The 24,682-nt window shown below is 46.4% G+C and overlaps 1 protein-coding gene across 1 annotated transcript in view; it reads left to right on the top strand.

Annotated features, from left to right (window-relative positions):
• Window positions 1-24,682, top strand: part of CRTAC1 (cartilage acidic protein 1) — a 502,395-nt gene that overhangs the window by 85,544 nt on the left and 392,169 nt on the right. The window contains exons 4-5 of the mRNA XM_061556622.1: window positions 9,540-9,696; window positions 14,964-15,098. Coding sequence (XP_061412606.1) covers window positions 9,540-9,696; window positions 14,964-15,098 — 292 coding nt within the window. The remainder of the gene's footprint in view (window positions 1-9,539; window positions 9,697-14,963; window positions 15,099-24,682) is intronic.

Here is a 24,682-nt window from a genome sequence, read left to right as displayed (position 1 = left end):
TCGTCCGATATACAGGAGGTCGTGGATTCGATCCCGATTCTGACGCCTGTATTTTTGGAGTTTGCATGTTCTCTCCATGGTCGTGTGGATTTTTCTCCGGGTCCTCCGGTTTTTACCTCCACATTTATAATTAACACGCGTCTCGAGTATTTGGCTGCGATAAATTTCCACACTATAGGCCACTTCATTGCTCTATCATTTGTGGTCAGGTCGCTTTTGAAAAAGAGCGATATAGCTCAGTGGGCCTTACCTGGTAAGCTAAAATATAGTTTTATTTAAATATTTCTTCAGTAAGGGAATACCACTCATGGGAGATTACTCTACAGTCCCTCCTCAAAAAGTCCCGCATATGTCACAACCCCCTTTATATAACCTCAATCTTTCTGGAACCTCCCGGAAGGTTTCTCAAAGCTCCTCGCTATCCTCTATCCCACAAATTCTGTCCCTTGTTCTCTTCTAACAGCCCTGATCTATGTAGCTGTAAAATACTCGGTGTCGTTCATCTACAGCTTGGTTCCCTCCCTTCACTCCCCCTCTTTATTTCCTTAGTCAAACCAAATCACAGAGTTTACTTTAACCCGTACAGAACATTTTTCTGGCGTTTCTTGCTCCCGCATGTTTGCACTGTCTTTTTCGACTTGCGTGTGTTTTATGTCAATGTTTAAATTAAAATACTGGATAGAGCTTACTTTTACCTGTACATAACTTTTTCGGGCACCTCTTGCTTTCATATTATATCTGCACTGTTTTGATTTGCATGTGTTTTGTTTACGACTGTTCAAATACCTCGTTTGTTAGTTGTGCAATATTCCATAAGGACCCTGCTGTACTCTTTCTCTGCAGCATTGACGTTTTTGTCTTTGTTGTTTTTGTTGCCGTTGCTGTGCTCACGCAGCACCACGAACCTCCTGCGTAAAATAGCCGGGTAAACTGGCTAAATGGGACCATCTGTGTCACAAAGCAAAATACCCTAAACTAAACGTCGCCTGCCTCCAACTCTCTCCTCTCCCTCTTTTCCCTCTCCTGCCAATTTCCTCTTTTCGGAATCCTCCGCCAATCCCCAATGCTTTCCCCGCGCCGTGCGCGTGCTCTCGATCATGAATGATTTTACCCGAGGTGTCCTTACGTGGCCCTTGCATTACCCCAAGGTGTCCCCACATGACCTTACATAACCATAAGCTACGTTAGCCTATGTTTAGTTGAATTTTGAAGTTTTTCATCTTGTATTTTTTAAGCTACGACAGCCAGCTGTTTTTTGGCAGTTGAAAATATTTTATTACCACAGTGGTCCTCTGCAGTGTTGCCAACTTGGCGATTTTGTCGCTATATCTCGCAACTTTCTAGGTTTTCCTAGGGACAAAATGTTGTTTGGGAACGAGTACAAGATGCAGACATTGGGGGAATTCCAGGGTATCTTTTAAGGATCCTGTATCAGTTTACTTTGTTTAATACTCGGTAAATTGTCTCGTGACGATATTCACGTCTTTAAAAGGTCCACCTTGTGACATCTGGGGGGGGGTGACGTTTGTTTGGCGACGTTCCTCTAACGGGAATTGGCAGCACTGATGACGTGATGGATATGTAATGCGGGCGCGGGCGACCTCCCGGATGTGACGTCACGGAGAGGTGGAGTTAGGTGACGTGGGAGGAAAGGTTAAGGTTCTTAAGGGAGGAGACCGGAAGAGGAAGGCAGAACGAGTGGGACTGGACCAGAGTAAGGCCACGTGGGCAAAGCCAAGGGGTGGCAGCGGCGGCCAGCGGTGGCCAGCTAAGGGAGCAGCCAGCGGAGCTGCGAGAGAAGACAGCGGTGGGGCGGCTGGAGAGAAGGCGGACGAGGAGCTGCGGGGAACACAGCCGGCGAGGCTGTGTGTGAGGGGGAGGCTACGAGAGCGACGAGAGGAGAGAGAGGCTGAGAGAACGACGAGGGGAGAAACTGCGGGAGAGCAGTATCAGTGTCAGTATAGAGTCTTATAGAAGGACAGCCGTGCGGGTTAAGAGAGAAGAACCGAATAAAGGACACCAAGCCAGACATCGTGGTCGAGTCCTTTATTACATTGGTGTCGGAAGTGCAACGGCATGTCGAAACAAGTGAGAAAGAAAAATGTTCCAGCGCCGGCATCGGCTTCTTCGTCCGAAGACGAAGACTTCCCTCCAAACATGGATCCTGCCAGGGTGGTGGAGGAGAGCCCTGCTGAAACGAGTGCGGGGACGGGAGTGGAAGATGTAGCCACAGTGTCAGGGCCGCCGACACCATCAGACGCTGATCGGCGATGGCTGCAGGTGGCTGAGCAACTGGAGACTCTCAAGGACGCCCTGGGCCAATTGTGTCATCTCGTCACCCCAAGCACGGCGACGGAGAGAGCGGAGAGTGCTCCACAGGCCGCCACGGGTTCTTCACTCCCGGCGCCATGGGCCACGCGGCAGGAGGCCGCCATCTTGCGCGTGCCGCGGCGGGAATCCGCCATCTTGACCACGCCGCGATTCGACGCCATTTTGAATTTGCCTCCGGAGGAACCATCGGCGGAGGGCGGAGTGAAGCGAAGTCGGAGTCGCCATCTCACCACGGTCAAGGAATTCGCCATTGGGGGCGACTGGAGCGCTTTCGCCTGCAGATTTTTAGCGGCGGTCCGTTCTGCGAGATGGACCGATGCTGAGGCCTTGGAAGTGTTGCCGACTCTTCTGGACGACGAATCTGTTCGTTTTTATCGCTCCATTAAGGCCGAGAAGAAGAGGACATTATATGGAGTTTTTCAAGAAATGGCCGACGCCTACGAGCCACCTGACGACGCGCATCGGCGATTCGCTCAACGACAACGAGCGCCCGAGGAGTCGCCTGTGGCGTACAGGGGTGCAGTGCTTGATTTGGCTATGGCCGCGTATCCAGATACAACACCTGACCTGCTCGAGCCTCTCATCTTGGGCAAGATGCTCGAGCTGTCGCGGGATCTTGGGATTCCCATGCCGGTGTGCGGGCATGAGAAGCTCACCTCCCGGGCGGCGGCGAAATGTCTGGATGCACAATTCAACCTACGACGATGGAAACAGGTCACGGCGTGGACAGGGGGGCCCGTCGCGGAGGGTGGCGCTCTGGGTTGGGACCCTACGAAGTCGGTATACGTGCCGGATGAGCGGGGCCCTCAGGAGCTGACGGCCGCCTCGGTGCCATGGTCAGGCCGCGGTGGACCGGCCTCTCGTGCTGCACCGCCGATACGCGGGCGGCGCGATGCAAGGCCTGCGCTTCGGCGCAACGACGCCGATTGCTTCCGCTGCGGACGGAAGGGCCACTACGCGAAGGACTGCTGGGCCCGCATCCCGGGTCCGCCACAACAGGAGGCCTCATTACCGGCCAAGCCGCCCAAGGATCCACCGAAACAGGCAAGTCGGCACGCACCAGACACCCGGCAAGGCTTTACACCTCACCCATCACCTTCGTTGTGCGGTCATAGTGTTGTTGTTAAAGAGGGACCTTCGACGGGGCCTTGTCGCTCTGTGACGCAGTGGCGCAAATTGGCACGGAGGGTTGTTGCGGCCGCTACGGGTTCGTCCACCGTGCCGGGGTCTATACAAGGGGTGGACGTGCGCATTTTGGTCGATTCCGGGGCGTCCGCGACTATTATTTCGGATGTCATTTTTCATCTGTTAGGCATCCCACCCGGGGCCGTGCGTCCGGTTTACGGGTCGTGCGTCGCTGCGAACGGGGGTAGTATGGGCATCGTGGGCCAGGTGGACGCTAAAATATCTATTGGGGATGTGTCGGCCTCGGGCGTTGTGTTGATTTCAAGATCCTTGGCAGTTCCCTGTTTATTGGGCACTGATTTTCTGGCTAAGATGCCTATTTTGATCAAAATTAATGAGAATTGTATTGAACTGCCGGGTGGCCGTCAAATTTCGTTTCTGCCGTCGCCCTGGGGGCGACCTGCTTCGGCCGTACAAGTGCAGGCGCTATCCGTGGCATCTGTTGATATTCCACCTGGTTCACAGATGCTTATTCCCCTGCGGTATCGGAAGCCCCTGCCTGGTCGGCTGGGAGCGGTTGGGATCTTGTTGTCACCTTCAGCCTCGATAACGGCCGGATCGGCGCTGGTCGGAGCGCAGACCATCGTCCGGCCAGATCAATTACCGTTTTTGCAGGTGCTCAATGCGGGTACGGAAAATGTCTGTGTCCCAGCCGGCACGGTTGTGGCACATGCCACCACGGCATTTACGGCTCACGATTGTTCGCATAGCCAGGGAGTGGTTGCTGGTGTTTCCGAGCCTGTGGCTTCGGATGACCGCTGGATTGCTAGCTTATGTGACGGAAATTCTTCCCTGTCTGTGGATCAACGGGGTGCGCTTCATAAATTGTTATTGACGTATTCCGATGTGTTTAGCTCCAATGATTTGGATTTGGGACGCACCTCATTGCTTCACCATCACATTGCTACAGGCGACGCTGCCCCTATTCGGTTGAATTCGCACCGAATGAGTCCGGCCGAGCGAGAACACGTTCGGGGGGCAGTGGAGGATATGTTGGCTGCGGATATTATATCGCCGTCGAACAGCCCATGGGGCGCGCCTGTGGTTTTGGTTAAGAAAAAGGATGGCAAATTGCGATTCTGTGTTGACTTTCGAAAATTGAATAAGATATCGGTGGCAGATGCGTATCCCCTGCCGCGTATGGACGACTCCCTCGACGCATTGTCGGGGGCTAAGTATTTCTCTACACTGGACCTCTCTTCGGGATTTTGGCAGCTTCCCCTTGACGAGCCCTCACGGGAGAAGACCGCATTCCGTACGCCGCAGGGGTTGTTTCAATTTAACTGCCTTCCGATGGGGCTGAATGCGGCCCCTGCCACATTTCAAAGACTCATGGAACTCGTTTTGACGGGGTTGCAGTGGGAGACATGTCTCATATATTTGGACGATATCATCGTCTTCAGCCGCACATTTGATGAACATTTAAGGCGGCTGGAGACGGTGTTCGCGAGGATGCGCTCCGCGAACTTGAAATTTAAACCAAAGAAATGTCACCTACTGCAACGGTCCGTCCGTTATTTGGGGCACATCGTGAGTGCTGAGGGGGTGTCTACGGACCCGGAAAAAACGGCGTGCGTCCGAGATTGGCCGACTCCGGTCACCGTGGGGGATGTACGTCGCTTTCTGGGATTTGCCTCGTATTATCGAAGATTTGTACCGAATTTTGCGACCATCGCGAGGCCCTTGCACCTCCTTACGGGTAAGGGACGTAAGTTTGCGTGGGGACCGCCGGAAGAGGCGGCCTTTCAGAGTCTGCGTAATCTGTTGGCTACCGCCCCAACATTGGATTATCCGGATTTCAATCAACCGTTCATTCTTGATACGGATGCGAGCGACACAGGTATTGGCGCGGTGTTGTCTCAGTCTAAAGGGGGCGTAGAGCGCGTCGTTGCGTATGGTAGCCGGGTCCTGTCGCCCGCGGAAACACGCTACTGTGTCACTCGCAGGGAACTCTTAGCCGTTGTTTTTTTCCTACGTCAGTTTCGACCGTACCTGTACGGCCGTTCCTTTATCGTACGTACGGATCATGCGGCCTTGCAATATGCCCTTAAAATGGATCAACCTTCCGGCCAGCTGTCGCGTTGGTTGGACACGCTGCAAGAATTTTCATTTCAAATTCACCATCGTAAAGGGGTGCGCCATGCGAACGCAGACGCACTTTCTAGGTTGCCGCAGCGCTCCCCTTGCAAATGTGCGTCGGGGACGCAGAGATGTGCGCCCAGCCTACCCCCCCCTCAGCCGGTGGTATTGGCTGTGGAGAAGTCGGATGCTACTGTGGAACCGGGGCCGACTGATGGGGTTTTGAATCTGCCACGGTCTGTTTGGATAAGGGAGCAAATGATGGATGAGTCGTTAGTGTCCTTGCGGAAGCGATCCAAAGTGGAGGTTGGGGGTCCGGTTACGGAGGGTGCGCCGGAAACCGCGGTCCGAGATGGTCTGCTTATGTGGAGGGAAAGTCTCCAGGAACACTGGCGTCTAGTGGTGCCTGCGTCCCTCCGATACGAGTTGATTAGAACTCTCCATTGTGACACGCTATTACATCTGGGTGTGCAGAAGACCTTGTTGACGTTGCAACGTCATTATTTTTGGCACGGCATGTCGACGGATGTCGTGGGGCACGTCCGCGCGTGCCCTGACTGTGCCCGGCGTAAGCCTCCTAAACATCCTTATGTGCCACCCTTACAGTCAATTCGGGTGTCTCGGGTCAATGAATTGGTGGCACTGGACATTTTGGGACCTTTCCCACCTTCGGCGAGGGGTAATAAATATTTGCTGGTCGGGGTTGAGTACCTCTCCCGTTGGCCGATGGCCTGGCCGTTGCCCGATCAATCGGCCGCGGCCATTACCGACGCCTTTTTGTTCGGATATGTTATGGACAAGGGTGCGCCGGAGAGACTCCTTACGGATCAGGGCCGAAATTTTTCTTCGAAATTATTGGCGGAAGTATGCGCGGGCCTAGGGACTAAGAAGGTCCGGACATCCCCATACCATCCGTAAACGGATGGTATGGTTGAGCGGCTAAACCGGACATTGTCTGCCATGCTGTGCCACACGGTGAGTGAGCAACAATCGGATTGGGACCTGCACATCCCGGGGGTGCTTTCGGCGTACAGGATGACTCCTCATGCGGCTACGGGTTATTCGCCATTTTACCTTATGTATGGTCGGGAAAACGTGCCGCCAATGGATGTGCAGATGGGAACCGGTGTGAGGGGACCTTGTAAACCGCTTCCTGACTACATTCGGGACACTGTTCGCCGGGTCTCGGAGGCGCGGGAGAGTGCCCGTGTGGCTACGGCCAAAGCTCAGGCCCGAAATGAGAGGTACGCACGGCGTTCCAAAGGGGAGTGCCCCTGGAAGGTTGGGGACCTGGCCTGGCTCCATTGCCCGCAGGTGCGGCCGGGTACCTCTCCCAAATTTCACAAACCTTGGCGAGGGCCTGTCCGCCTCATTGAGGTTCCTAATCCTCAGTCGGCGCGTGTTCAAATTGGTTCTCGCCGCTGGTTTGTTCACACGTCGCGCTTGAAACCGTATGTTGCTCCCCTACATGATGCATCATCTCCCAATGTTGCCTTGCCGGGGTCTGTTGCTGCCGACTCTCCCCCGCCTGCGTCCATTGATCTTGCTAGAGCGCCTGTCGTACCTGTTCCAGGCAGGCCGGCCTTGACACCGGAGGGGACGAGGCGCTCTGCTCGGAGGGTGCCTGCCAGATCTGCGGGTCCTTCGAGCCCTGCAGCCCTTCCGACCCCGCTGCAGACGCATCCGCGGGACAAGCCCAAAACTGATCCTTCAAGGACACGGGACGTTGGTGGACTTCCAACAGCGACAGGGGGATTTCACCCTGTCGCTCCTCAAACTCAATCACGTTCCCGTTCCGCGGATGGGCCGCCGACCGTCCGGGACGGGCCGGCGACCCGCACACGCTCTAAATCCCTTGTGTTTCGTTGATTGTTATGTTGTATTGTTCTTACTGTGTATTTATTGCCTGCTTCTGCTACGTTATTGATTGTTGAGTTGTGTTGATTGTTCTTACTGTTATATTGCATGCTTGGTGTCCTTTGGTGTGTTACGCTCGGGTTCGCCCGCATTACTGTTGGTGTTGTTCAGCCGAGGTCGGCTGGGTTTTTCTCCACGGGGGAGGGTGGTGTAATGCGGGCGCGGGCGACCTCCCGGATGTGACGTCACGGAGAGGTGGAGTTAGGTGACGTGGGAGGAAAGGTTAAGGTTCTTAAGGGAGGAGACCGGAAGAGGAAGGCAGAACGAGTGGGACTGGACCAGAGTAAGGCCACGTGGGCAAAGCCAAGGGGTGGCAGCGGCGGCCAGCGGTGGCCAGCTAAGGGAGCAGCCAGCGGAGCTGCGAGAGAAGACAGCGGTGGGGCGGCTGGAGAGAAGGCGGACGAGGAGCTGCGGGGAACACAGCCGGCGAGGCTGTGTGTGAGGGGGAGGCTACGAGAGCGACGAGAGGAGAGAGAGGCTGAGAGAACGACGAGGGGAGAAACTGCGGGAGAGCAGTATCAGTGTCAGTATAGAGTCTTATAGAAGGACAGCCGTGCGGGTTAAGAGAGAAGAACCGAATAAAGGACACCAAGCCAGACATCGTGGTCGAGTCCTTTATTACAGATATATAGTAAACACAGGCCAGTGGTGCAGTTTAAAGGGTTTGGTATGATATCCCCAGAAAGTTCAAGCTAATATTTGTATCACATCAATGTGGCATTTAGTTTATTTGCTCACTGCTTTAGTTATTCCATGAACGTGAGCTTTGATCGAGAGCGACACCAAGGTAACATGTTTTTTGTCTTTTGTGACTGAGAGCAGACGTTTATACTGAATTTGACTTTTGCTTTTGAATTGTTTAGGTGCAAAGTGGACAGTGTCCAGTTATTGCAGCTGAGTTTCAGCATTCTTGGATAAGGTTGTGATTCTTTTGATACCTTTTTTTTTGTGAAAGCTGTCTGTTTTCTTTGGGTCTTTTGGTAAAGTCACGCAGATAGGTTCAAAGAAAATAACCAAAAACTATGACGTTTCAATCGCAAAATAAGCAGTCATTCCTGATGCGTTGCGATCGAAATATCGTAGTTTTTTGTTATTTTCTTTGAACCTATCTACGTGACTTTACCGAATGGCCCAAAGAATAGAATTCCTGCAGTCACGAAAGCTTTAAGTCAAGATTTAGCCGTCTGTTTGTTAGTGTTGTCAATGCTAAGCTTGTCCATCTACCGAGCTCCACTCCTCCTTAATCGGGTAAATGACATGGGTGCAGCGGTGGCGAAATGTTAACTCCCTAACCTGGTATGTAGGAGGTAGTGGGTTCGATCCCGACACCAACGCCTGTATATTTGGAGTGGTTGTCGATTTTTCTGCACATTTGAGAAATGTGCATTTAGAGGATTTGGCTGCTATAAATTTTCACATGATGATAAGCGACTTCATTGAGCTATAATTTGTGATGGCCAGGTCGCCTCTGAAGAAAGCTATATAACTCAGTGGGGCCTTACCTGGTAATAGTCGTAGTATTATTTATATTGCCCCTCATACATCCCTCGTTGCACCTCGTGATGCATGTCCCAGTGTTTTTACAACATCTTGAGATGTGGTTGCATTTAGATGCTTTTTAAATCAAAATGGCAATTGATGTTTTCATTCTAGTAGCATATTAACGATATCTTGTTAAAAAATAATACTCAACAGGAGCGAGGGCCATACAAGGGTTTCCATCGTTCATCTCCAACCTTTGCCAAATTTGGAAAATTACACCTCAAACGCCTTAATTGGGAAACATAGCAATCATTGACCCCTACTGCAAAAGCTTAGTAGGACCCTCCCTCTTGAAACTCAGGGATACTTTCCTTGGTAAACAAGTGGAATAATAATATTAATAACAAAGTAACAATGAAAAAATACCATGTGGTATACTGTATTGGGAGAGTGACAATTTCGATTAGCACGGTTGGCTGCGTACTGTACAAGAGAAGTTCAACATACGTACGTACTCACCGAGCCGCGTCGCGTGCCTCTGCCAGGGAACGGGCCGCTACTCGGTTTACGTGGCAAACTACGCGAAGGACGGCGTGGGCCCACACGCTGTCATCGAGATGGACGAGGCGGCCAGCGATGTCGCTCGAGGGATTGTCATCCTTTCTGAAGTGGCCAAGGAGGCCGGAGTCAACAAGTTCACAGGTACACCAACTCATCTCCGTTTGGTCACATTGTCGCAGCTATCCAGTGTTACCTACTTAGAGCCGCCTGTCTCTTTATGTACCATGTTTTACTCGTGAGTGTGTGTACCAGAGGATTCTGATCAGAGACTGGGGACCTCACACTGTCCCCAACTCATGAACATCAACTCATTAACATCAACACACTGTTACCGGACCTCACAACTGACGGCACAATTAGACATCCATGCAGAGTCAACACGAACTCACCGCCTTGAGAATAACCCAAAGTCTAACAATAACCCAAAGCCTAACAATAACTCACAGCCTTGACTATAACTCACAGTCTTTACCATAACTCGCAGGCTTACAATAACTCACAGTCTTGACAATAACACACCGCCTTCACAATAACTCACAGCTTTTACAATAACTCACAGTCTTGACAATAACACACATTCTTACAATAACTCACAGCTTTAATCATAACTCACAGCCTTCACAATAACACACGGCCTTGACAATGACTCACAGCCTCGACAATAACCCACAGCCTTGACACTAACCCATGGCCTTGACAGCTACTCACAACCTCAACAATAACCCACATCCTCACCAGAATCCCTCCCTCATCACAATGTAAAAGGCTGTCACAATACGTGCGGGAATTGGATGTGTTGAGCAAATGTAGCTCGTGCACACCGGGGCAACGTGGTGTGTGTGCTTGTTGATTTGTATGGAGATGGTTACGTGGTGTTTCAGAGATATTTTATCATTCACAGGACTAGATATTAACTGCCGATTTTTCCGTGGCTCAGTGGCGTTTTTGTTTTCAAATTTAATGAAAACTCAATTGTGTTTTGGGTTGCCCGATGATGGATATTATTACTTTCTTTTGTTAAATGAGTGAGAGACCAAACGTGAGGAATGAAATAATCGCCCATTGTATTACTTGTTTACCTACAAAAATGTTAAGTTTGCAAACAAACAAAAAAGGCAAGTGTTTTCTTTTTGTGTGACAGCGTAACATACTGGACCATTTATGAAGATGCAGTGCGTTTGCGTTCGTGTGTCTGACACGCGGCAGATGAAATATGCGCTCATGGGAGCTGGTTCTTGAATTATAATGTATGGTTCAAGTTTTACAATGCAAACCGTGCAAGTAACATCACACAAATTATTACATTATTAAGGAATTCATCTAGACCAGTGGCTCCTGGCCTATTTATTGCCTCTCGTGTACCCTCTATCAGACGTATCAACTGTCCACGTACATCTACCAGCATATAGATTTTATTTATTTAATTCTTTGTAAAATTACTACAGTGCTTTTTAATTACATATCCACCTAATTAACACCTAAGACAGCTGTTTAACACTTAGTTTTTGTTGTTCATTAGTCAAGCAAAAGTAAAATCGGTGTGATAAACAAGAGATGAACATACATAATGGAGCATGTGGATGAGTCCCAAGGGCATAAGTTTACCAAATGTCATCCACAGATAAGTGTGTAGCTTTTATAATGTTCTTCTAGTATGCACACGCAGACCAGGACCGCTGGGTGACTCCCGTGGCCACCGTCGGTACAAAAAAATGTGTCTCACCTGCCCTCAAGCGATGGCACATAATCCCCCTCGGGGGTATGTAGACCACAGGTTGGAAAGCATCTATCGATTAAGTATATGTAATTATATATTGCAGTACTGTATATTCTTCACTGGAGTTCAACAGTCGCTAAAAACAAACAATGCAACTGGTATTGGCCAAAAACATCCAAATTATTAAATATTTCCAGCAAATTATCCAATTTAGATGACACATAACATAATCACTCCATACCGTGAAAACTTAGCAGTACTCTCCTGAAACAGAGTCTTGAGACTCAAGGAGGCCTTTGTGGGTAAACATGCATAATCATAATAATAATATTAAAACCGAGTCCGAACAACAAATTTCTTCATCCATCTGATGTGTGTCCCTTCAATGTAGAAATCCATTTAAATTGATTAATTGATTCATTTATACATCACTACATGCCTGGGGGTCCACACTAGGCATGCAGTTAATAAGTATTCATTGTTGGATATGTTTGGATAATCAGTCCGGAATCAAGCGAAACCATTTAAACTATAAACACATTTTTTTTGTATCAGGTAAGGCCCACTGAGCTATATACAGTGAGGGGAAAAAAGTATTTGATCCCCTGCTGATTTTGTACATGTGCCCACTGACAAAGAAATTATCAGTCTATAATTTTAATGGTAGGTTTATTTGAACGGTGAGAGACAGAATAACAGCAACAAAATCCAGAAAAACGCATGTCAAAATGTTATAAATTGATTTGCATTTTAATTAGGGAAATAAGTATTTGACCCCCTCTCAATCAGAAATATTTCTGGCTCCCAGGTGTCTTTTATACAGGTAAGGAGCACACTCTTAAAGGCAGTGCTCCTAATCTCAGCTTGTTACCTGTGTAATAATCCTTCTGAGACGGCTTCGGAATCGGTCCTCTTTATTTTCACCTCCACGATACACTTTATTCACTCACGCTCCGTTGTTGGCAGACAGCAGAGAGCGGGCAGACTTCACACCAGTTCCCACCGCGCACGTGGCACCCAGAGCCCCCGTACACGCGTGGCTCTCGCTCTGTTCGTTCCCCAGTCTGCTCCCGATCGTTCTCTCTCACTCTCTCTTAATCCCTTCGTCACGTGGTCCCCCCAGCCAATCCTCCATGGACAGTCTTGACCATTCTCGATGGTTCCCTGTCAATCCCGGGACCACGCCTCTCATCCGGATCCCCATTAGCTGGGGCCCCGAATGGCTAGGCCAATCACTCCTGATGACATGCCGTGATCACGCCGGGGTCATGCTCCCTATCTCAACCCTTATTGGCTACAAGGCAGGACCGGCAAGCCAATCCCCACGTGAACCCTCTATGGCTGTTATTACACCTGTATAAAGGACACCTGTTCACAGAAGCAATCAATCAATCAGATTCAAAACTCTCCACCATGGCCAAGACCAAAGAGCTCTCCAAGAATGTCAGGGACAAGATTGTAGACCTACACAAGGCTGGAATGGGCTCCAAGACCATCACCAAGCAGCTTGGTGAGAAGGTGACAACAGTTGGTGCGATTATTCACAAATGGAAGAAACACAAAAGAACTGTCAATCTCCCTCGGCCTGCGGCTCCATGCAAGATCTCACCTAGTGGAGTTGCAATGATCATGAGAACGGTGAGGAATCAGCCCAGAACTACACGGCAGGATCTTGTCAATGATCTCAAGGCAGCTGGGACCATAGTCACCAAGAAAACAGTTGGTAACACACTACGCCGTGAAGGACTTAAATCCTGCAGCGCCCGCAAGGTTCCCCTGCTCAAGAAAGCACATATACATGCCCGTCTGAAGTTTGCGAATGAACATCTGAATGATTCAGAGGGCAACTGGGTGAAAGTGTTGTGGTCAGATGAGACCAAAATGGAGCTCTTTGGCATCAACTCAACTCGCGGTGTTTGGAGGAGGAGGAATGCTGCCTATGACCCCAAGAACACCATCCCCACCGTCAAACATGGAGGTGGAAAATTATGCTTTGGGGGTGTTTTTCTGCTAAGAGGACAGGACAACTTCACCGCATCAAAGGGACGATGGACGGGGCCATGTACCGTCAAATCTTGGGTGAGAACCTCCTTCCCTCAGCCAGGGCATTGAAAATGGGTCGTGGATGGGTATTCCAGCATGACAATGACCCAAAACACACGGCCAAGGCAACAAAGGAGTGGCTCAAGAAGAAACACATTAAGGTCCTGGAGTGGCCTAGCCAGTCTCCAGACCTTAATCCAATAGAAAATCTGTGGAGGGACCTGAAGGTTCGAGTTGCCAAACGTCAGCCTCGAAACCTTAATTACTTGGAGAAGATCTACAAAGAGGAGTGGGACAAAATCCCTCCTGAGATGTGTGCAAACCTGGTGGCCAACTATAAGAAACGTCTGACCTCTGTGATTGCCAACAAGGGGTTTTCCACCAAGTACTAAGTCATGTTTTGCATAGGGGTCAAATACTTATTTCCCTCATTAAAATGCAAATCAATTTATAACATTTTGGAAATGCGTGTTTCTGGATTTTGTTGTTGTTATTCTGTCTCTCACTGTTCAAATAAACATACCATTAAAATTATAGACTGATCATTTCTTTGTCAGTGGGCAAACGTACAAAATCAGCAGGGGATCAAATTATTTTTTCTCCCACTGTATAGCTTTTTTTCAGAAGGGATTTGGCCACAAATGATAGTTCTCGAAGTGACTTATCATGTGGAAATTTACAGCAGCCAAATAGTCTGAACGCATGTTTCTAAATGTGAAGGGAAAAACTGGAGGACCCAGAGAAAAATCCACGCGACCATGGGGAAAACATGCCAACTCCAATTATACAGGCATGAGAATTAGGATCGAACCCACCAACTCCTTGTATACCAGGCGAAGTAGTTAAAATCCCACCACTGTGGCACCCTGGACTCGATGCTCTCCTGTGTCACGGCTCTGGGTGGACAGTACCGACATTTGGAATAAAAGCATTCGTTCCACTTTTTTAGGCATCAACTTTTACGTTTCATTTTAAGAATGGCAGTACAAGTATTCGTTGGGTCTTTCGGTAAAGTCATATAGATAGGTTCAAAGAAAATAACAAAAAAAATATGATTTAGATAGGTTCAAAGAAAATAACTTTAGTTTTTATTTGAACCTATTTACGTGACTTTACCGAAAGACCCAAAGAATATTAATTCCTGCAGTCACGAAAGCTTTAAGTCAAAACAGTACAAGTTTTACACATTTATCACAGGGGTGAGGTGGACACTCCTCTTGGGAGTAAGTGTGACCCTGGTGGCTCAAAATAGAAACGTGAAACATTAAAAAAAACGGCACTCGCCATTGAAGGTCTCATGTCCTGATGCATTCTTCTCCTGAAGGCGCCGGTGTGGGTGACAGGAAACCCTGCTGTGCTCTCGTAATCCAATGTACCCTGCACGTGTAATATGCAGCAGGCTCTGCTTATTTTGTAGTAGTAGTAGTAAAATAAATCTCTGTCTGAAATATTCAACAGTCCTGAGTTGAATTAAACTGAATTAATGTTATTGAGATTTGATTGCATTTTGCCAGGGTATGAACAGTGTTATTGGATTGCACCGATGCAGCAATGGAAGCAAAGCACCAACAACCTTGGGGGCCTTCATTCAGCAGTGGATAGAGAATATTTCGTGAAACATTAAAAAAAAAATCTTTGTTGTTGACAGGTGGCCGTGGAGTGACTGTTGGTCCAATCATGAACACCAACATCTCGGACATCTTCTGTGACAACGAGCACGGTCCCAACTTCCTGTTCAAGAACAATGGAGACGGAACGTTCACCGATGTGGCCACTGCAACAGGTACGAGCGATGGTCGGGCTAATCGCAGCAAAAGCCACTGTCACTAAATAGTGAATCATGACATTTAAAATAATTGTTATATCTGATATTAAATTGATTTTGTCATGTTTTCCAGGATTTATAAATTTTATTTAGAGTGTGTACACAGCTCAGGCCCAACAATGAGCCACTGCTTCCTGAAATACATGTGCATTTTTAAACATTAAGGTTTCCACGTCTCCCACTTGAGCATTCTAGTTGTTTTCAGCAGAGTATGGCAATAAATTATAATTGAGTATTTTCTTCTAGGTACTGTGAGACCGTGGTGAATTTGAAATAGTTATGCACTGTCGTTGTATCCATTATATAACATGCAGATATCTTAGAGTATTATGAACTAACAGTTTCATTTTAATTGCATTCAATTTAAATTCCGCAAATTATAGTTTCCAATTACTGCAATAACATTTTTCGAGAACAGTAATTAAAAATGCACAACATGGAATAGTGTCCCCGCCCCCTCAGCTTCCCACAGCGTTGTGTACTAAATGCATCGTGGGAACTCGCCATGTCTTGAGGCACAAGGTTTGACTACATGGCAGTGTCTTATAATTGGTCGTTAGCAAATAAATGACGGGATTCATAATTAACATAATTATCATGCAGTGCTTCTATTCCAGTCGTTCTTTTCAGAAGAACTTTTCAGGTGCCCTCTCCACTAAGCCAAGGTGGCGAGATGTTAATGACCTCGCCTGGTATACAAGAGGTCATGGGTTCGATCCTTACCTTGCCTCCTGTATATTTTGAGTTTGCATATCTCTCTCCCCATCGTCATGTGGATCTTTCTCTGGGTCCTACGGATTTCCCTCCCACATTTAGAAACATGCATTTAGAGTATTCGGCTGCAATGATTTTCCACGTGATAAGCCACTTCATTGAGCTATTACTTGTGTCCAGGTCGCTTCTGAAAAAGAGCTATGTAGCTCAGTGGACCCTACCTCGTAAAATAAAAAAAAAATGGTTTAGTTTATTCTAAGCCACATTACTGTATTAACATCGTCATGATGAATGCTTATTATTTTACTACGTCATGATATGCCGTTGCATTCATATAATTTGCAAATCCAAAATTGTATTGTCTATGTATGATACCTGTGTTGAGAGAATGTCGAGTATTTATCGCAGTCTTAGGTACAGATAAGCAGAGCAATATTACAAGTAAAGTACTGGATAGTGTTGTTAGGTTCTGTGGTTTTTGTTGTAATCTACAACCGTGAGGTATGTAGTACAACACTGGTTAGCAGGTTCAAAATACGAACATGGTAGCCCCTTGTCTAAAGCTCACTGGGTCAAACATAAATGTCGCCGGAGGTGCTGTGTTGTAAGTAGGCCGAGCATGAAACACACTGAAGCTTGCACCGATTGAACTTTTCATCGCCCGGAGAAATATATTGCTCACATGTACAAAAACTTTTCAATTAAACATTATTCATTAATATTACTAAAAGGGTTTGCACACGGACACCGTATATTTAAGCTGTTTTTTAGGTTTTTTTTATTTAATGAAGGAAACTATTGCCAAAAATGTACATTTAAAAGCAGCATTATGGATATGTATTTGCAGTTGTCTTTAATGTTTGCCTTTGTTAATTATCCGCTGTAAACACTCTGAAAAGCGAAGTGGCTTTCTGGCAAGGCATACATTGTGCTCACAAAGTCCTTGTGATGATGTGCTATTGGCTGAAATGTAAGAATGCTCACTTTTCATCTGCATGCAAAGGGATAAAGCTATCTCTTGGTCGTTCATTATTACACGAAGCTAATAATACAACCATCAAAGTCCAAATGTCAGCAAGATCAAAAAGTAGGTGCTGGTGCTCATCCGCTTTGGCTGCCCTGAGCCAGTGACAGCATAAATGCTGCATTCATGTGGTGGGTATGGTTTCTGCAAAGTACAACCTCTGTTGATTACTCTCTCAGCGGTATACGTTTCTAGTTCACCCTCTAGGGATGATGTGGCTGAGGTGACCCCTCAACGCGACCTAGAGGACCAATATTTTGATCGTGAATCGTGAACACACCACTTGGCGTAGATAAACCCAGAGGAAGGTGTGGAATTAAATTGTGTTAGTCAAGGGAGTCGCTCAGTCCGGAGAGGAACCTTTCTCCTGGAATTTTGGTCAAAATATAAATAGGTTTAATGATATTGCTTAATTGAGGGAAGTATGTATGTATGTTGAACTTCTTTCACACCGTACGTCGCCAACCACCCAAATCTAAAAGTGCATCGCTCCAGTGGCTTCCTAATAGGAAGAGCACTTCAGACGGCCGCAGAAGGTTACATGATTTTTAATCACCAGACTACTTTCTGTACTTCCATCTCCTGGCCACCTAACAATTCATTTACAGCGCTGGATTGCAGGCACATGTCACCATGCCTAGGCCTCATTACAGCGGCTACGTCGAGGTAGGTGTGAAATTATGTTAACCAAGATCATTAAGACTTTTATTTGCAACATCAGTTGTATACGCATTGGAAATAAGCAGAAGAGGACAAAGTAAATAAGTATGCAAAAATTCTGAAGACATTTGGGAGTACTGTGTGTAGAAATTAAGCATGGGCACATCGTGTCGTGTGTGGACAGCTTTTGGTCCAGAGAGCAGGGCAAGCCGCCTCCCTCGGGGACTGGAGGATGGGGTGCTGGGAGGGCACATAACCCCACACTCTCCGCCATTGCTGTAGAAAGCTGAGCTCGCCTGTCGAACGAAGCTTGCCAAACGGCCACTTTTGGATGATTGTCAAAAGTAATAATAAAATAATAGCGGGCGGGGATAGGCAGTGTGTAGGGATACCCGTGTTGTTAATACTCCATATATTTCTCCATTAATCTTTCCATCACTCTCAGTGTCTCTTCATCGATTTGTCTCTCTCCATTCCTTTCTGTTTCTCTCATTCTCTCTGTGTGAATCCTTATCTCTTTCTTCCCATTTTTTCGTGCTACTTCGTGTTTCTATTTCCCTATCTCTCCATGTCTATGCTGCCATGTCCCCCACTACTAAAATCACAACATATTTATTATCTATTGTAAGCTATCTTAGCCTTCAAGATTATAATTATCAAATGTAATCTCCATGACCCACATAATCTTAACCCATTCCACCATCGCCACTTTCATCACTTCCACCGTTATCCATCATGTCTATAACTAACACATCATCATGATCTTCATAATCAGTTAACCGTCATATTAATAAAAAAACATCATCATCACCATTATGATATCCTTCATTATCCATCATCTCCATCACTAACATCATCACTGTTATAATCTTCATCACGTTACAACATGCATTTTACGTATGTTTTAGATATGTATAATACGGCTGTTTTGACTCTCCTGGTTTGTAATGACCCTTTGTGGTTCGTTGGATCTCTACGATGGACAATTTTATATTCTAAAAGCAATGCAAGTGTCTGAGGTGTGTACTGGAAACACTATTAATGGGTGACGGTGATTCCAGCAATGAAGATTTGGAGGTCCTCCTGCATGAGAAATATGACTCTAGTGCAGCAGCCAATCAGTACATTGCAAGCTTTCGGACTGTATACTTTAAACATAATTGTATTTTTTATTTTATTTTACACCCAACAGACACAGAGGGTGGTGAAAATTGGACCCATTTTTGTTTCCATGACGATTCAATTGATCTGTTGGTACAATTGTCCATTAAACTTAAAAGCATTAGGTCTTTGGAGAAGACTGGCCAAGTGGGTCAACATATTGGTTGGAAGAGTTCTGCAATTTCCTCACTTGAGAACATGCTCCAGGGCTCGTAGGAGATAATTTATTTACAAAATTCCTCGTATAGAGATTTGAAGGGCCTGATTCCCAATTTTTCACAAATATTTTTAAATATCTCCGTTACCTCTTGACTTAAAGCTTTTGTAACTGCAGTAATTCATATTCTTGGGTCTTTCGGTAAAGTCATGTAGATTGGTTCAAAGAAAATAACAAAAAATAACAAAAAACTACTACGTTTCGATCGCAACACAAGCGTTCATCATCAGGAAGAAACAAGTAAACCCGTAAAAACAAAGTTTTTCACTATAAATCCTTTATATGCGTGGCGGCTAGAGTCCTCTCGTCCTCTGGCTTGAGATGGCTGCCACCTATGGGTCAGATGATTGTCTGCCACCATTAAGCAATTGGTAATTAAATATTTAATTTGTTTTCCCTAAACAGTGTAAAATTTTGGATTTTTTCAAGAAAATTAATTGTCACACACAACGAGTCTGTGTGGAAAATGTCAGCTCGATTGGATCACGGGAAGTGGGTTAAAAAACGAGTGAAAGATTTGCACGGTCCTAAGCACACAAGCGAACTTAATATAAAGGATTTAAAAATATATTCGCCTGTGGAGGACGCGGGGATCGATCCCGCGACCTTTGGCATGGGAAGCGAGGACGCTACCAACTGCGCTACTCCGCCACGGCCTGTGCAGGGGTTACGCTCTGGGCTCTTACACTCTGACGTTCAGCCAAAGCCATGAATGAGTTCTATTTGAATATATGTAAAATAATTGTTTTTTGCCTGAAAAGTGTAAAATTTTGGGAATTTTTTTTCACGAACAATAATTGTCTGGCACAACGAGTCTGTGTGGAAAATGTCAGCTCGATTGGATCACGGGAAGTGGGTTAAAAAACGAGTGAAAGATTTGCACGGTCCTAAGCACACAAGCGAACTTAATATAAAGGATTTAAAAATATATTCGCCTGTGGAGGACGCGGGGATCGATCCCGCGACCTTTGGCATGGGAAGCGAGGACGCTACCAACTGCGCTACTCCGCCACGGCCTGTGCAGGGGTTACGCTCTGGGCTCTTACACTCTGACGTTCAGCCAAAGCCATGAATGAGTTCTATTTGAATATATGTAAAATAATTTTTTTTGCCTGAAAAGTGTAAAATTTTGGGAATTTTTTTTCACGAACAATAATTGTCTGGCACAACGAGTCTGTGTGGAAAATGTCAACTCGATTGGATCACGGGAAGTGGGTTAAAAAACGACCGAAAGATTTGCACGGTCCTAAGCAAGCAAGCACGCAAGCAAGCAAGCGAACTTAATATAAAGGATTTAAAAAGAGGGGGACAGCTGCTGAGGCAGACTGTTTGAAAGGTTTCAAATGGGTGTAGCCCATGCTAATTTCTCACAGTAAAATAGCCACCTCCGTGTCCTCGTGGAGGCCGCTCTCCGATCTGACATTAACATGCTAGTTTCTCACATTAACATTACTAGCCCCACCCACTTAGTGTTTGACCTTTGGGCTACATCCATTTTAAACCTTTAAAACAGTTTGCCTCAGCAGCAGTCCCCTCTTTTTTTTCCTGATGACGAACGCTTGTGTTGCGATCGAAACGTCGTAGTTTTTAAAAATGTTTGGTTATTTTCTTTTAACCTATCTACGTGACTTTACCGAAAGACCCAAGAATATGAATCTCCGTTACCATATAGTTTCTTGGTGCATCTAAAAGTAACATTATTTTTAAAAAATGTGTAGGACACGTTTAGTGTCTTTCACAAATGCAGAGAGTGCCACTATTCGGGGGGGGGGGGGGGTGCATGACGGAGCCCGCAAGCACTCAGCCGGGAGCTGCAGGGGCCACGCGATGGGACCGATTTGTTAGATTCGTGATTTCAGGAAGCAGTTTGGATACGTGTGGATGGGCAGCGGTGAGGACAACCTCATCCTCTGGCAGATCCGCACTCCCAACGAGCGAGATGGTTGTTGAGGACACCTTCAACTAAAATGTGTCAGTTGAATCGCCATAGATGAGGGGAGCAACTCTTTGTGTTAAACAGTCAACTTACTCCTGCTATGGCTTCCCATCTGCCTGGCTTCCCATCTATCGTCTCGCTAACACCTTTTATGAGTGCACTCACTTTGCTGGAAGAGGTGGTGGTCTAATCATCATTTGCATGATCACCATAATGCTCTTGAATAATTTCCATTTGAACCTCTCTCTCTCTTTCTCCTTTTAACACCTTGCTCTGAGCTCGCTGTGGTTGTAGTGCCCACAAAGGTCTAACCCGTCCCTCGCAGCTCCCCTCATTAGTGAAATCATCGCACCTTAATGCTGCCATTACGTATCTCTGTGATATTAAACATCTACTAACGTATGTAGTCCTCTAGCGTCTGCGATTTACATTTCTACGAGTATCTAAAAACATTTTAAAGTAGAATATATCAAAGGGAGGTATTTTTTCACGTGCATGCATGCCATGGTAGAAAGCTAAACTGGTATAACATAACAAAAAATAAAAACATCTCAGGAGCTCTGAATGTCAACGAGCAATATGCTGTGCAGACTCGTTACACTCACATGTTTACATTGAGGAGCATTTCTTCGAGTTGTTGGAGAGCCACAACATGCCTCAATTGCAGCTGTGTCCACAAATTGATATACTTATACATGCATAATGCATACGTGATACATTATATGTGTTTATGTCAACACAATGACGCATTTGCAGTCGTAAAATAAAACCGTAACGTTTACGTCAGGGGTCCCCAACTCCCGGCCCGCGGACCGGTACCGGTCCGTGGCCTGTTAGGCCGCACAGCAGGAGGTGAGCGGTGAGTCCGCGCGTGACCCGCCCATTATTCTATTTCCACTTCCGTCCGCGCCTCTTTCCCGCACTGGGCACTTGTCTCAGTCACAGTTGTGGTAAGCCCACAAGCTAACCCCTAGCCACAATGAGTAAACACAAACGTCACTGGAGAGCTTCTTTAAAAAGGGGGAAAGACCCAACGATGAACCCCCTCCCCCCCCGGTCTGTGAAAAAATTGTCTTCCATGAAACCGGTCCCTGGTGCCAAAAAGGTTGGGGACCGCTGGTTTACGTTGAGCATAAATCAGTCTCACATTTCGGGCATGGGTGTCCTGATAAGCAGAGGTAAAATGTCAGTTGCGGCTTGACTGGGCCCATGATCCCTCTAAGTTGTGTAAAATAGGTACCAATTTGGTCTCTGCCATTCGACATGCGGATTATTTACTGTTATGAGGCTTGGAAATGGACCTGGGCATCGACCAATTGTAAAAATGGATACACTTAGAGTTCAGCAAGAGCAAAACAAGATGAAAACGTGTGTATATATACAAAAATAGTACACATGTTGTGAGGCTCCTTATTATAACAAAATAAGGTTTAGTGCCACTGCTATAAAATTATATTCCTTCAGGCAATGTCAATTTGAAAGTCATATTTTTTGTAAAGTTAATTGTTTGAGGATCGACTGAATGTTAACAGTTGTGCTAATGTTTTGCATACTGAGTTAGCGTATTCTCATAGCAGTGAGTGGCTATGCTCTGAAACGTCAATGGTAGGAAGAATGCTATTCAGCTGTCTGCACACATCTTTATGAATGTGATTTGTTCTCTATTTTTAAAATTTTGTATTTTATTCATAACGAATACTTGGACACTGGCAAGGTATCCTAGAGCTGAGAACAATGTATGCTTAGCTTTATTCGACTTTTAGTTGGATTTTATCCTATAAGCATTTTTTAGTTAAATTGCATCTATTTTACTTTCAAAGATGCACCTCGCGTTATATTTTTCAGACTCCCCTTACCTCAGGCGTGTCGGGTGGTTAAATCCATTACATTGAGATACTGATTGGGTCCAGGAATGCACAGCTAGGTGGAAGATGCCTTGTTCTCACGAGAACATATTTCTCCCACAATGCAATATTCCAGCAACATTTTAGATTTATACTTTTAATATGAAGGTGTTTATTCATATTATTTCGTTCTTGAATGGTTTGTCTGTTACACAATAACTAATCTAAGGTAATTCCATATGCCTATTTAAATACTGGTAATCAGAAAGCTTGTTGAACAGTTTCATTATAATCAGGCCCCATGGTGTTAAGTGCAATATGCAGTTCGTATTATCCACTATATCTCTGGCCTCTCTATTTACGTGCTACGAGGAAAGGCCATTATTGCCCAAAATGTCGCCATTTATATTAAACATTCCTCTTATGACATTATTGTTTATTTATCATTCCATAGTTAATTCGTGATTACATTAATTAAATAATGCAAATATAGAAACTCCTCTCCTTATGAACATTCGACTTATTCACTTTCAGAGATACGAACAAACCTCTCCGTATGTCATGTAGATGCCACATGAAGAACCAGTGGCATCTACATCTGCAGAACATGAAGAACCAGTGGCATCTACAACTGCAAAACGTGAAGAACCCGTGGCATCTACATGTATAGGAGATTATAAAACTTTTAAAGCCATTCCCCGTATTTAGTGTACATGCCGTAACAACATGTTTGGAATCGACAGGAGTAAAGTTGGACTTACGAACAAACCTCTGGAGCCTAACGCGTTCGTAAGTAGAGGAGTCTCTGTATTTACAAAATGGCATGGAGTAAAATATCCTTGGCACTGCGTTTGTGTCCATGTCATCATTCAATCTGTGCAACGACCTCCAGTTATTGAGTTGCCTTTTCGCCAGGTGGTACTGATTGGAACGTGTGACTCACGATTGGAAGATTGCACATTTTTCATGCTGGTGAGATACCTTCACAAGCTATCACCCTTTTGGAATTTTTACATTGAGCACCACTCTTTTGGAAGTTAACAGTGATTGTCCTATGCATAGACTGCCATCGGAATGTGGAATTTCCAACACTGGCTTAGGATCATCAACAACGATAAATGCGGGCACATTGCTTGTTTGAACAAGGCAATACATTTACTTCTGGCACGTTCATTGTTCACGACTATTCCTGTCTCTGAGGATGAGAGGATTTAAAATTCTTTACATTATCTGCGGTTCGGCCTTCCTGTTACGATAATGCAACTGCTCATATACACACCCCTGTTATCTGGGGTGCCTGAGATCGGCAGATCCGGGTGAATCTGTGATGTAAACTCATTATCCATGGATCGGCACACTTTTAGTGCCCCCTTGCTTGCATACCAATACCCGCCATTCACCGCTAAGTGACGGTGACGTCACTATGGCGCCTGTGCCAGGCCAGGTGCACCATGAGGTCACGTGAAGAGTATTAAAGGATCGCTGACAGGTCTCGGGACAGACGCAGGTGCCATGGGTTGGCTGACTAAGATGGCTGGTAGATGCACCAGCTGTACCGCCCAGCGATCCGCTCGTTGTTGTGAGCGTCGCTCCTCTGCCTTCCGTTGTTGCTGGAGGGCGACTGCCTCCAATTGCACAATAGCATCCTTCACGATCATCCTCCATTGAGGCTTATTTTGACACCGCTTGTTCCAGTCAGCAAGTCCACTCAGCTCCACGTCCTCCCATACTGCATCAGTCCATCTCTTCTCCAGCCCGTTTAGCTCCCTCTATGCGCCCAAACAGAAGCTGGCCAAACAATGTCATACGCAGACATACACACACACCAACGACAACGACCCCCCGTATTGTCAAAAAATAATTTTTGGGCAAGTTCTGCTTGCGATCAGTGCTTATGAAGACCGGCACGGCACGCGAGGGGGTGATTGGGCAGCACCATGCCTGGCCACCTTTGACTCCCCAGTGTCGATATTTGCACACCGCACC

Source organism: Lethenteron reissneri, chromosome 22 (genome assembly GCF_015708825.2).
Source record: "Lethenteron reissneri isolate LAM-NWPU_2019-01 chromosome 22, ASM1570882v1, whole genome shotgun sequence".
Taxonomy (NCBI): domain Eukaryota; kingdom Metazoa; phylum Chordata; class Hyperoartia; order Petromyzontiformes; family Petromyzontidae; genus Lethenteron; species Lethenteron reissneri.
This window is presented reverse-complemented; position numbering and strand designations above follow the sequence as displayed.